General features: G+C 45.3%; 1 protein-coding gene across 2 annotated transcripts in view; it reads left to right on the top strand.

Moving 5' to 3' along the window:
• Positions 1–14,582, top strand: part of LOC130117579 (atrial natriuretic peptide receptor 1-like) — a 145,266-nt gene that overhangs the window by 107,461 nt on the left and 23,223 nt on the right. For both annotated transcript variants that reach the window (XR_008810695.1, XM_056285696.1), the window contains exons 11-16: positions 1,178–1,255; positions 1,506–1,610; positions 1,706–1,777; positions 2,846–3,008; positions 6,980–7,135; positions 14,287–14,455. Coding sequence is in view for 1 of the 2 variants with exons in the window: in XM_056285696.1 (XP_056141671.1) it covers positions 1,178–1,255; positions 1,506–1,610; positions 1,706–1,777; positions 2,846–3,008; positions 6,980–7,135; positions 14,287–14,455 (743 nt within the window). In the remaining variant the exon portion in view is untranslated. The remainder of the gene's footprint in view (positions 1–1,177; positions 1,256–1,505; positions 1,611–1,705; positions 1,778–2,845; positions 3,009–6,979; positions 7,136–14,286; positions 14,456–14,582) is intronic.

Consider the following 14,582-nt stretch of genomic DNA (forward strand, 5'->3'; position numbering starts at 1 on the left):
GGATGGATGGATGGATGGATGGATGGATGAAATGGGGAGTATGTGTTTCTACTTCATTTGCTGGTTCCCCATCCCTCAGCCAAAAACAGAAACCATCTCCAAACCAAAGTGAAGAACTGTTCCAGAATCACTGGAGTACCCCTCCAAAGCCTAGCCTCATTCTATGAGCAGCAGGTCAGGACAAAGGGCCATGAAATCATGGGGGATAGTACCCAAGTCCTTCACTCAGTTCCAGATGCTCCCTCTTGGGTGCCACCTATGCCTCCCGAGATGCTCTACCAACCGGTACAGAGCATCATTCATCCCAGAAGCCATCCGCCTGGTGGACAAGGAGCTGAAGGACAATCCTGTGCTCTATCTGGAGTTTGGCATATGAAATAATTAAATGCCTACTTGCCATGCAGACTATATCCTTATTTATTCATTCCTTTTTATGATCTTTTTATTACTTTTTTTATTTTTTAATCAGCTCAACATAGTCCCAAACATATTTTTTTGCCTGTAATTGTCGGTCTGTACATGTGTCTGTTTCCTGTCTGTTTTTACTTATGCCCAAAATCAAATTGCCTTCGCAGATTAATAAACTTGTATTGAATTGAATTGGGCGGCACAGTGGCGCACTGGTTAGCGCGGTCACCTCACAGCAAGAAGGTCCTGGGTTCAAGCCCCTGGGTAGTCCAACCTTGGGGGTCGTCCTGGGTCGTCCTGTATGGAGCTTGCATTTTCTCCCCGTGTCTGCGTGGGTTTCCTCCGGGTGTGCCGGTTTCCTCCAGTCCAAAGACATGTAGGTCAGGTGAATCGGCCGTACTAAATTGTCCCTAGGTGTGTGTGTGTCTGTGTGTGTGTGTGTGTGTGTGTGTGTGTGTGTGTGTGTGTGTGTGTGTGTGTGTGTGTGTGTGTGTGTGTGTGGTATGTTGGCCCTGTGTGATAGTCTGGCGGCCTGTCCAGGGTGTCTCCCCACCTGCTGCCCCCAGTGACTGCTGGGATAAGCTCCAGCATCCCCACGACCCTGAGAGCAGGATAAGCGGTTCGGAAAATGGATGGATGGATGGATGAATTGAATTGATACATGTATGAATATACTACATGTGTGGATGCATTTGAGGAATTGTGTGTGTGTATGTGATTGTGAGTGCGGTGTTACAACTAGGTGACCCAGTGTTGTGTGTCTTTCCAGGGAAACATTGTAGCCATTAAATACAGCAGCAGTAAACGCATTGAGCTGAGCAGGAAGGTCCTGTTTGAATTTAAACACGTGAGTCTCTGATTGGCTGCCTGGTTGACATCACATCTGCCACTATAAAGATGCAACAGAAATCTACTCAACCTAGGTTTCATGCACAACCATAGAACCATGGCACGAATATGTCCACTGTCTTTTCAAATACTGTGACAAATAACATTCAGCTATAGTAATATATGGTGTATTTTATAGTCATATTGAGATTTAATTAATAGTACCTAATAAGATTATAGAGTGATATGCTATCTATCTCTTCTTCTAGATGAGAGATGTGCAAAACGATCATCTGACCCGTTTCATTGGATGTTGTATAGATGTCCCAAACATCTGCATAATTACAGAATATTGTCCCCGAGGAAGCCTACAGGTTTGTCTGTCTGTCTGTCTGTCTGTCTGTCTGTCTGTCTGTCTGTCTGTCTGCCTGTCTTTCTAATCTTTTACGTATTTTTGTTTTGCCATTAGGATATCTTGGAGAATGACAGCATCACTCTGGATTGGATGTTTAGATATTCCCTCATCAACGACATCGTAAAGGTGCACTTCATATACTTGTTATGTATTGGCTTTTGTCTGCCTTATAGATTGTCATCAGTACCTTATTTTACAATAGCCCCCGCTATATACACCTACACAGGGTCTATCATATTTTCTATACGAGAGTGATGTGTGTCATCTACTGTCTATATGTACAGCAAAAGCATGCGATTCATATAAGTACGGTAGACGCTGCTAAACCAATAAGATTAAAGACAATGGACACTGAAATATTCACTTAAAGGTGTTTACGTGAACAGTTTGATCAACCTTGGTCAAGGTTCAGCACAAGTGCAACCTGCCATAGTGCAAGCTGCTGCAGATTTAAGCACTTTGTCTTGTGGTTTGTTTGGTGTAGGTCTAAAGGCTGTTCAGCATTAAGGATCTGCAATGCTGTCCACAACGTTTAACAGGCTTTCAGCCTACATTTCTTTCAGCTCAATAATCCTGTTAGGAAAAACAGAAAAAAAACCATACTTCGCTTTGTCAATAAACCAATCAGCAATGCTTTTTGCTTTGTCATTATTTGTTATTGCGTGAATAATGAAGTTGGTTTGGGTTTTTTTGTGGCTTCTTACATTGTCACTGTTGACGTGTAACAGTGACCCCCATCACTCAGCAGTCCCTTTAGTAACTTGCACCAAAATAAAAAAAGATGTCTTGTGTAAACTTCGAGTTCAGACGCTGCACTTATTTACACCACAGCATAGGAGCTGGCACCTCTTCTATAATGTGTATAAACTGGTTGAAATGATTTGGTAATGAATGCATATAAGATAGGCGAGGCTGGCCAAGTCTCTACGCTCACAGACAACAGCTGATGCGGCGATATGGTAGCATAATATGGCGTAAAAGCAGAAGCCATTGTAGAATTTTTACTCATGCCCCTTGAATCTTTTCTTTCTCTTTATAATATTCACTTGGTTTGCTTTACTTCTAAGCTTTGTGAAGCTCCCTTTGGTCTTTTGAGTGATAAAACGTTCTTTGTAAATAAAGTTGAACTTCTCCTTTGACGTCCTGTATGTGTGTCGTACTGGCAGAACAAAGTGGTTGTCTCACTTTCTCCAGGGCATGGTGTTCCTCCATAACAGTGTCATCATGTCTCACGGGAAGCTGAAATCGTCCAATTGCGTGGTGGACAACCGCTTCGTCTTGAAGATCACTGACTATGGCCTGTCCAGCTTCCGCACAGAGATAAACTACACCGAGGATGCCCACGTCTACTATGCACGTGAGTCCTAGACTCTGTCTCAGCTTTAGGAGGACACAGACCTGTGTATTTGTGTGTGTGTGTGGGGGGGGGGACTCGGTGTGTATGCTGCATTTAAGATACTTCCAGAAAATAAAACAATGACAGCAGAATTACTACACAGTTGAATATGTCTCTATTGCATGTGACAGCAGTGGCCATGATCCTGAATGTATGAAAGAATAGCTGGCACACATTCATTGGTTGTCACACCCTCCCTGATCCCAATTCAAGGTTGTGACAGGTGCTGCCATCTATCCCAGCAGGAAATTTGCTGTAGACAGAAAGACTAGACCTGTCTCTAGTCCATCACATGACAACTCATGCATCGTCCACACCTATGATCACTGGGTTCAAATTATCCAACAGTCACATCTGTCCTGTGGGAGGAAACCAGCTTGAACATACGAATTTCACACAGAAGGGCTGGGATTGAAACCTAGCACCCTCTTACTGTGAAGCATCAATATTAACCACTAAGATACAGTGCTGTTTTTAGGTGGACACAGACCCCCTTCAAATTCAGAGGTGGACCCAAGTTAGGGGGAGATCTGTGGGTTTTCACTATGCTTGGTGAACATGCATCATTCCACTGACACGAGAGGCTTTTATTTCTCAGACCTATTCTTCCAGGATAAAGTAATATTTGTGTTTTGAAAGAGGTCTTTGTAAAGGTTCATGTACAGTAAATTTCTGGTTAGAAACAAATTTAAACTTAAGCTGTGTACCACTACCATTTAGTGATTATCGCTGTGTTGACATGACTCCAGTAGCTTGCCTCTGAACTCTACGGGTTAAGAAGCACTGCCAGGTTTCTAGAATAGCACACAAACTTCTTACTTTACTGGAAAACATCTTTTATTTACAGACTTCTAATACCGATCATTGATCCAGACTAAGTGCAACGGCAGCATTCTCCTAACAAGGACACAAGAGTGTCATAAATGGGAAGCACTGCTGCTGTCGAGACCAAAAAGGTCCGGACATCGTGAATTTGATAAGCATGAGGCTTATAAGGTCATATTTCACATGAGTTGCAAGCAGCGGAACTATAACTCATAGATATTAATGTGGAGAATAAGCTTTATTAAATGCTCTCTCCTCTCTTCTCCCTCTTTCTCCAGCTCACTCCTTGTTCATATTCCTTTGTGTTTTGTTTTCTTTATCCCTCCATCCTGTCACTTTTTTTTTCCTTCTTCTTGACTTCTGTCCTTTCTTTTTTTTGGGGGGGGGGGGGGGGATTTTCCCCTCCGCCTTTTTCTCCCCAATTGTATCCGGCCAATTATCCCACTCCTCCGAGCCATGCATCCCCTCTGCCGATCCAGGGAGGGCTGCAGACTACCACACACCTCCTCCAATACATGTGGAGTTACCAGCCACTTCTTTTCACCTGACAGTGAGGAGTTTCACCAGGGGGACATAACGCGTGGGAGGATCACGCTATTCCCCCCAGTTCCCCCTCCCCCCGAACAGGCACCCCAAACGACCAGAGGAGGCACTAGTGCAATGACCAGGGCACATACCCACATTTGGCTGGCTTGCCACCCACAGACACGGCCAGTTGCGTTTGTAGGGATGCCTGACCAAGCTGGAGGTAACACGGGGAGTCAAACCAGCGATCCCCGTGTTGGTAGGCAACGGCATAGACCGCCACGCCACCCGGATGCCTGACTTCTGTCCTTTCTGTGGCTTGCTCTATTTATTCTATTCATTATCTGTCCTCTGTGTTTCTCCTACCTTTCTCTCTACCCCCCCCCCTTTCTCTCCAGTAAGTACTTCAGCACAGCCAACTATGGCCACTGAAGTTATCTGTGAATTTTCAGACTGTTTGACCATCAGACTATAATCTACCAAAAGTAGAGGAGCAGATGTTCTAAAAGTTATCTTGGGTATCAAAGGGTGGAGGTTCTTATTTACCTCCAGCCTGCTTGAATTTACTTTGTTTGGGTTGCACGAGAGAGTGAGACCCTGCAACCACCAATGGTTTTTTTTTTATTCTTTGTTTTCATTTTCAAACCTCTCAAGCCTTGCTGAGAACATTTTAATTGTAGAGCCATTTTCTCATTTTATTTTGTTTTGGGTTTTTTTGCCTCCCCTCTTACAGAGGGACTAGCTTATCATGAGTGAATGAGTGCGCTCCTCCCAGGTCCATGAGTTGCTTTGCATCTAAAAATAACGTGTAACCGAAAGAGACCTCACAGACCTGTAATCTGACAGATATGGGGAAAAAAGACGGGCGAGATGAGCAGAGTTCAGCCCATGATGTGGCAGCACTTTCTCTGTCTATAGGGCTCTATTTTTGAGCTGATGCAGGCCCAGAGGAGACGTAAACATGGGCTGATTGGTAATTTCCTCTGTTACAAGGTGAATTTTCCCTGCTTGCCATTCGGTAATTTCGTGGCTCAAACCTGCCTGTGCCAAGGTAGATGGAGTGACGCAGCTGGGGTTGTGTCAAAGCTGATTGTTAATGTGATCACTGGTTTAGTACAATTCTGATGTCCATTTTGGCTTACAATTGCACTTATGCCTATGCCTGTTCATGCCTAGTCTAAGCTCAAACACAGATGCAAATAACTACATGCAGCAGTCTAGCCGAGGATGCATGGGAACATCTGTCCAAATGTGTTTTAATGGATGGTAGCCTATGCATTTCACCCCACCACAATAAATCATTAAATCAATAGCAGCAACTAACTGAATGAAGAGTTCTGAAGGAGTTAATCAGAAAAAAAATACTGTCTGTAGGGTGTCCGGGTGACGTGGCGGTCTATTCCATTGCCTCCCAACATGAGGATCGCCAGTTCGAATCCCCGTGTTACCTCCAGCTTGGTCAGGCGCCCCTACAGACACAATTGGCCGTGTCTGCGGGTGGGAAGCCAGATGTGGGTATGTATCCTGGTCACTGCACTAGCGCCTGCTCTAGTCGATAAGGGCACCTGTTCGGGGGGAGGGGGAACTGGGAGGAATAGCGTGATCCTCCCACGTGCTACGTCCCCCTGGCGAAACTCCTCACTGTCAGATGAAAAGAGGCAGCTGGCAACTCCATATGTATCAGTGGAGGCATGTGGTAATCTGCAGCCCTCCCCGGATCAGCAGAGGTGGTGGAGCAGTGGCTGGGATGGCTCAGGAGAGTGGGGGTAATTGGCTGGATACAATTGGGGAGAAAAAGGGAGAGGGAAATCCAACCCCCCCCCAATAAAACCTGTCTGTACTGACAATTGAGTGGGCCTGATGTCCTGATATCTGGTCGGCAATCCCACAGGACAGAAGTCAGTTTCACTATCAATCCCGTGAGTGGGATGGGAAGGTAGTTTTTTTTTTTTTTTTACTGAGTCACGGGATCAGGATGTGAAAATCCGCTCCTGTCAGGCTCTATATAACTACACTATTGTGTCTGTGATGTGAGAACACTGAAAATAACTTGTGAGATATGTAAGGCAGGCTGTTTAATAATGTTCTTACATACTGCTTCAAATAACATATATTTATCACAGCCTGTAGGACTGGAATACATAAGTGGAATAAGGTGGCAGGCAGTACAGGGAAAATGTCATACATCCAAGTTAACTGAGGAGAAATGCGGAGCCGTGCTGATGTACTTGTCATCCTTTGTGAAAATGACAATACGCTGCGTCATGGTGCATTTAAAGGGGTATGAGAGGAGTTCGGTTAATTTGACTGGCCAAGTCTAAGCCCGCTCCAACTCAGCCTGCATATACATGTATGTATTCATCATAATCCAACCTCCTTTATCAACTGTGTCATGCTGTGCCAGGGTTACGCTTATGTCTCTGGTCACCAAATTACTGAAAATATAATGGACACACCCAGGTGCACCAACACCAATGCATCGTGCTTGTGCTTTGTGGCCAGTTTCACAAAAATTGATATCGCTCTCTCTCTCTCTCTCTCTCTCTCTCGCTCGCTCTCTCTCGCTGACTCTCTCTCCCCAGGGAGATTATGGATGGCCCCTGAGCTTTTGAGAATGGAGGCTCCTCCTCCCGGTGGGACACAGAAAGGCGACGTCTACAGTTTTGGCATTATCCTCCAGGAGGTGGCGCTGCGCAAAGGAGCCTTCTACTTAGAGGGAGAACCCCTCAGCCCCAAAGGTAGGAATGGAGGTAGATAGACAGACGGACAGACAGATTAAACCATCACAAATTTGCTCCTTGATTTCTACATTTCTTCTTGATGAAGTGACGAACACCTTGAAGCAAGTGGACTAGAAAAAAAAATGTCCCGAAGAAAAATGGTGAACTCTAAACAGCTTTCTGTTGAAACATGTTAGTCTTTCGTTGCTGAAGGTCATTCATTTCAACATATAGCTAGGAAACTATAGATTTCTTTAAATGGGATTTATTACTGCCTTCAGAGAAACACCCCCCCCACACACTTTTTCTCCCCAATTGTATCCGGCCAATTACCCCATTCTTCTGAGCCGTCCCGATCTCTGCTCCACCCCCCTGCCGATCCGGGGAGAGCTGCAACACTGGGGCTCCACGGGGGACGGTGCTGTATCCTTTCTTTTTCACCCTCTACACCACGGACTTCAACTACCACACAGAGTCCTGCCATCTTGTGAAGTTCTCTGATGACTCTGCTATGGTCGGATGCATCAGTAAGGGCGAGGAGGCTGAGTGCAGGACTGTGGTGGGAAACTGTCACATGGTGTGAGTGGAACCATCTGCAGCTCAGCGTGATTAAGACAAAGGAGCTGGTTGTTGATCTGAGGAGGGACATAATAATAATAATAAATCAAACTTCTATAGCGCTTTTCTAAAACTCAAAGTCGCTTTATAATAAACGGGGTGAAACAAGACGATAAACATAACACAGACATACAGGGGTGGATGGGAGGGGGGGCTACGAGAGGGAGAAGCGGCAGCCACACACGACGCCACCAGTGACCCCTGTTTCCATCCAGGGGGTCAGTGTGGATGCTGTGCAATACTACAAGTACCTGGGGGTATATATAGACAATGAACTGGACTGGACTAAGAACACTGATGCCCTCTACAAGAAGGGACAGAGCTGTCTGTACTTTTTGAGGAGGCTGAGGTCCTTCAGCATCTGCCAGACAATGCTCAGGATGTGGTATGAGTCTGTGGTGGCCAGTGCTCTCCTGTTTGCTGTTGTGTGTTGGGGCAGCAGGTTGAGGGTTGCGGATGCAAACAGGCTCAATAAACATCCACAAGGCCGGTGATGCTGTGGTGGTGGAGCTGGATTCTCTGGCGGCGGTTTCTGAGAAGAGAATGCTGTTGAAATTATGTGCCATCATGGACAATGTCTCCCACCCACTCCATGACATTCTGGTCAGGCACAGGAGTATGTTTAGTAATAGACTCATTCTGCCGAAACTCACCACACAGCGCCACAGGAGGTCATTCCTGTCCGTGGCCATTAAACTTTACAACTCCTCCCTCAGAGGGGCAGACACTCTGAGTCAAAAGTCATTAGACTGACCCTTTGATTTACTTTACCCCATCAGGTGTTTGTTTGTGCTGTTTGTTTCATACTGTGGAGGTGCAGTGTGGGTGGGCGTTGTGTGCTGGAGCATGGCGCACATATGTTTGTGTATTTTGTTCTTGGTTCTGTTTCTTATTTTGTCTCCTATTTCTATTTGTTTCTGTTTTTCTTGTTTCTATTTGTTGTCTTGTTAGTTTTTAGTTTTTCTTTGCTAGAGCGTTTGAGTGTCTGTAGTGGGACCCAATTTCCCCTTGGGGATGAATAAGTATTTCTGATTTCTGCAGACCACCACATGCCTCCTCTGATACATGCGGAGTCACCAGCCACTTCTTTTCAGCTGACAGTGAGGAGTTTCACCAGGGAGATGTAACGTGTAAGAGGATCACGCTATTCCCCCCAGCTCCCCCTCCCCCCTGAACAGGTGCCCTAACCAACCAGAGGAGGCTCTAGTGCAGCGACCAGGACACATACCCACATCTGGCTTCCCACCCGCAGACACAGCCAGTTGTGTCTGTAGAGACGCCCGACCAAGCCGGAGTTAACATGGGGATTTAAACCGGCAACCCCTGTGTTGGTAGGCAACGGAATAGACTGCCACACCACCCGGACACACCTTCAGAGAAACACTTGGGTGACTTTGGAGCTCTGCTGTCAGTTGAAGACGTGTAGAACAGAGTTTGCAAAGGCTGGACAGTTTAATGTGTGTGTCCTCTCAAAGAGTCATGGATTTTGACCTTCACCTTGTCTTTCTGTCAGAGCCAGTGCTATCTTTTCTGTGCAGCAGAAAAGCAGGCGTTTTCTTTTTTTTCTTAAAAAGTAACAAAAAGGCTAGGTGTCTATATATATATAAACTGTTAAAAGAAACACTCAGTGGTAGGGATAGTGCTCAACAAATAAGGAGCAAAATAATCCAGTTAGTCAAGTAAATTCTCTATGAGACAGTACAAGCCTGTTTCATGCTATAAGCAATCATCAGTTGTCAATGAAACTACTCGAGACAGGACATACCATCTACTGCCTCATCATGCACATCACGTGCACATTGTCCAATGGGGAAGGGAGATGTGCAATGTACAAACATTTCAAAAACATGTGATTGCTAACAGAGGTGTGATTCAAAATTCAAAAACACGTGATCGCTAACAGCCCAATTTGGGCGGGGGGGGGGCGGTATTTGTCTATTGTCATGATTTATTTGTCATTACAAAATAGGTGCTTATATCTATGTCTGCAACTGCTGGCCAATTCATTCCTGTTATTCAATGTGGACATTTCTGGTTTGCAAATGATAAATGATTTTTCAGTTAGACATAGATTGTACATTTTACTGCTGGTTGAATATGCTTTGTTTTTTGAGAGGATTTACCAGATGGTTGAATAATTAATGCGTCTGTCCGCCAGACGGTATGTCCTTCCTCGAGCAGTTTCATTGACAGCTGATGATTGCTTATAGCATGAAACAGGCTTGCACTGTCTCATAGAGAATTTACTTGACTAACTGGATTTTATATATATATATATATATATATATATATATATATATATATATATATATATATGTGTGTGTGTGTGTGTGTGTCTTCCCATGATGTTCCTCCCTATAATGTTTGCGGATGACATTGTGTTCTGTAGTGAGAGTATGGAGCAGGTTGAGGAGAACCTGAAGAAGTGGAGGTATGCACTGGAGAGAAGAGGAATGAAAGTCAGTAGAAGCACGATGCAATACATATGCATGAACGAAAGGGAAGACAGTGGAAAGGTGAGAAGTAGAGATGGCGAAGGTGAATGAGTTTAAATACTTTGGTCAAATGTTCAAATGGGCAGTGCAGAAGAGAGGTGAAGAAGAGAGTACAGGCAGGGTGGAGTGTGTGAAAAAGAGTGTCAGGAGAGTGTCAGCATCTCTGATATAATCTCTGCACCATTGCACCTTATCACCTCTTATTTTGTCTGTATAAGTCAATCCTTGTGTATATATCTGAAGATTGCTGTGTTGTAGTATTGTTATTCTATGTTAAGTACACTGAGAGAGCCATGAAACCAGACTCAAATTCCATGTATGTGCAAACTTACATGGCCAATAAACATGATTCTGAGGAGTGATTTGAGACAGAAGGGTACCAGCAAGAGTTAAAGGAAAGGTTTACAAGATGGTAGTGACACCAGCTGTGTTGTATGATTTGGAGACAGTGGCATTGATGAAAAGACAGGAGGTGGAGGTGGCAGAGTTGAAGATGCTAAGATTTTCATTGGGAGTAATGAAGAAGGGCAGGATTAGGAACGATTATATTAGAGGGACAGCTCAGGTTGGATGGTTTGGAGACAAAGCAAGAGAGGCAAGTTTGAGATGGTTTGGACATGTGTGGAGGAGAGAAGCTGGTTATATTGAGAAAAGGATGCTGAATATGGAGCTGCCAGGCAAAATGAAAAGAGGAAGACCAAAGAGGAGGTTTATGGATGTGGTGAGGGAGGACATGCCGGTGGCTGGTGTGACAGGAAGATGAAGAGGACAGGAAGCGATGGAAACAGATGATCCACTGTGGCGACCCCTAATGGGAGTGACCGAAAGAAGAAGAAAAATATGACTACATTTTATTTGACTGTATAGAGCTCATTATAAGGGCTGCGTGTTCATTACAGTATTCAGCAAAACTGCTGCTGGTTAGAAAGGCAGGCATTGCAAGTGAGATAGAGACACAGAGGAGGTCTGAGGATGGAGGGATTAAGGATGATATTTAGTCTGAGTCGTGACAAAGAGAGAGTGAGGGGAGTTACAGACCAACCACAGAGCTATGGTGCCAAAAACCTCCAATTACTCACCAACGGAGGAGAAGGAAAATATAAAATGAGAGAGAGAGAGAGAAAGAGAAAGTAGGCAAAATTGAGTCCGAGAGAGGGAGGAAGTTTGTGTGGTTGTGTATTTTTCGGTCTGTGTGTGTGTGTGTGTGTGTTTGTGTGTGTGTGTGTACACGTGTACGTGTACGTGTGTGTATGTGTACGTGTACAATTGTATGTTAACGACCCCTGCTTTAATCACCCAGTTCATTCAATAACCACCTCGATGACCAATGTTCTTCTCACAGCAGCTCCAAAAACCAATAAACCATCCACAAATAAAACTTCCACAACTAGACTACATGAATAAAACTCAGCCAGCCCCCAGTTATTGGGGACCACAAACCACAGTGGAAATATACTTCTTATTCCTCATCTTTCTTTCTCTCATCTATGTTTCTTTCGTCTTCTGTCATACTAAACACATTTAGCTATACAAATTGTTGTGTGGTAACAATCCTTGTCAAGGCTGCTGATGGCTCTTTGGGTGCCCTAAGCATAATTGCTTTGTGGTGCTACAAAAAGAAAACTCAGTTTATATACATCATATATATATACATATATATATAAAGATAGATGTCGGAAAAAAACTTTAATACATAGCAGCACAAGCTTGTTTTGTGCATCAGCTGCACTGATCAGCTGCACTGATCAGCTGCACTGATCAGCTGCACTGATCAGCTGCACTGATCAGCTGCACTGATCAGCTGCACTGATCAGCTGCACTGATCAGCTGCACTGATCAGCTGCACTGATCAGCTGCACTGATCAGCTGCACTGATCAGCTGCACTGATCAGCTGCACTGATCAGCTGCACTGATCAGCTGCACTGATCAGCTGCACTGATCAGCTGCACTGATCAGCTGCACTGATCAGCTGCACTGATCAGCTGCACTGATCAGCTGCACTGATCAGCTGCACTGATCAGCTGCACTGATCAGCTGCACTGATCAGCTGCACTGATCAGCTGCACTGATCAGCTGCACTGATCAGCTGCACTGATCAGCTGCAGAGGTGATTGGGTCTTTACTGTTGAAGCCACCGGACTTTTGAAAGCTTCTCTTTAGGCGCTCTGACCAGCAAATTTTGCATCCTTCTCTAAATGACTCCTAAAAGTCTTGCTCTTTAGTCTTGCCCCAATATAAGCCTATGATGTTCCTATTTCTTTTTTTATTTCTTTCATTCTATTATCATTTTACTACACTGCTCAAAAAAATAAAGTGAACACATAAGCAATGCAATGTAGCTCCAAGTCAATCACACTTTTGAGATATCAACCTGTCCAGTTAGGAAGCAACACTGATTTGTGAATCAATTTCACCTGTTGGTAAATTGTCTAATTTCCACCTGGTGGAAATTAGACAATTTGCAAGACAACCCCTATAAAAGGAATGGATTTGCAGGTGGTGGCCACAGACCATTTGCCTGTCCTCATCTTTTCTGGCCGATCTTTGGTTAGTTTTTCATTTTGCTAGTGCCCTCACCACTAGAGGTGGCATGAGGCGGTATCTGCAACCTACAGAAGTTGCTCAGGTAGTGCAGCTCATCCAGGATGGCACATCAATGCGTGCTGTGGCAAGAAGATTTGATGTGTCTCCCAGCACAGTGTCCAGAGCATGGAGGAGGTACCAGGAGACAGGCCAGTACACCAGGAGACGTGGAGGGGGTCGCAGGAGGACAACAACCCAGCAGCAGGACCGCTATTTGGTCCTTTGTGCAAGGAGGAACAGGAGGAGCACTGCCGGAGCCCTACAAAACGACCTTCAACAGGCCACTAATGTGCAGGTTTCTGCTCAAACAGTGAGAAACAGAATGCATGAGGATGGTATGAGGGCCCGACGTCCACAATTGGGGCCTTGGCTCACAGCCCAACACCGTGCAGCCCGATTGACCTTTGCCAGAGAACATCTTGGTTGGCAGATTCGCCATTGGCGCCCAGTGCTCTTCACAGATGAGAGCAGGTTCACACTGAACACATGTGACAGACGTGAGAGAGTCTGGAGACGCTGTGGAGAACGTTCTGCTGCCTGCAACATCCTCCAGCATGACCGGTTTGGCGGTGGGTCAGTGATGGTCTGGGGAGGCATATCCTTGGAGGGCCGCACAGACCTCTACGTGCTAGCCAGAGGTACCATGACTGCCATTAGGTACCGGGATGAGATCCTCAGACCCATTGTCAGACCATGTGCTGGTGCAGTGGGCCCTGGGTTCCTGCTCATGCATGACAATGCTCGTCCTCATGTGGCCAGAGTGTGTCAGCAGTTCCTGTATGTCAAGGGCATTGATGCTATGGACTGGCCTGCACGTTCCCCAGACCTGAATCCAATCGAGCACCTCTGGGACATCATGTCTCGTACCATCCGCCAACGCGATGTCGCACCACAGACTGTCCAGGAGTTGACCGATGCCCTGATCCAGGTCTGGGAGGAGATCCCTCAGGAGACCATCCGTCGTCTCATCAGGAGCATGCCCAGATGTTGTAGGGAGTGCATACAGGCACGTGGAGGCCACACACACTACTGAGCCTCATTTTGAATCGTCTTGAAGAATTTCCACAGAAGTTGGATCAGCCTATGTTCTCATTTTCCACTTTGATTTTGAGTATGATTCTGAATCCAGACCTTAATGGGCTAATGATTTTGATTTCCATTGATCATTCTTAGATTATTTTGCTCTAAACACATGCCTCTGTCTAATAAATAAAGATTTTCAGCTGAAATATTTCATTCATCGAGGTCTATATTGTGTTTTTAGGTGTTCCCTTTATTTTTTTGAGCAGTATATAATATCCACTCTTTTGTTGTGTCTTTTATCACATATCATTTCTTTTTGTTTTGGGGCCACATCAGGGTTTTGAAAGGAGCTGTGTGAGTAAAGTTAATCAATAAGTTTAGGAACAAATGTGGGATGACCAATGGTAACAGCCTCATCCACTTGTTTACCCCCACCTGCCCCACTCCAGAGATTGTGGACCGGGTCATACAGGGGGAGTGGCCGTGTCTAAGGCCTACCATCGACCCCCAGAGCCACAGCCCTGAGCTGGGTCAGCTGATGCAGCGCTGCTGGGCAGAAGAACCCACAGAGAGACCCGAGTTCAGCCACATCAAGTTCCTGATCCTCAAGCAGAATAGGTCGGTACCAGTTAGGGATGCTGACTGGACTACTTGGCCCCCTGACAATTTGTGACGTTTGGCACCACACCTTCATGATACCTCTCCAAAATGCCCCTCACTATTTGTGGGCCTGTGAAACTCCTTC

Source organism: Lampris incognitus, chromosome 9, assembly GCF_029633865.1.
Source record: "Lampris incognitus isolate fLamInc1 chromosome 9, fLamInc1.hap2, whole genome shotgun sequence".
Classification (NCBI taxonomy): domain Eukaryota; kingdom Metazoa; phylum Chordata; class Actinopteri; order Lampriformes; family Lampridae; genus Lampris; species Lampris incognitus.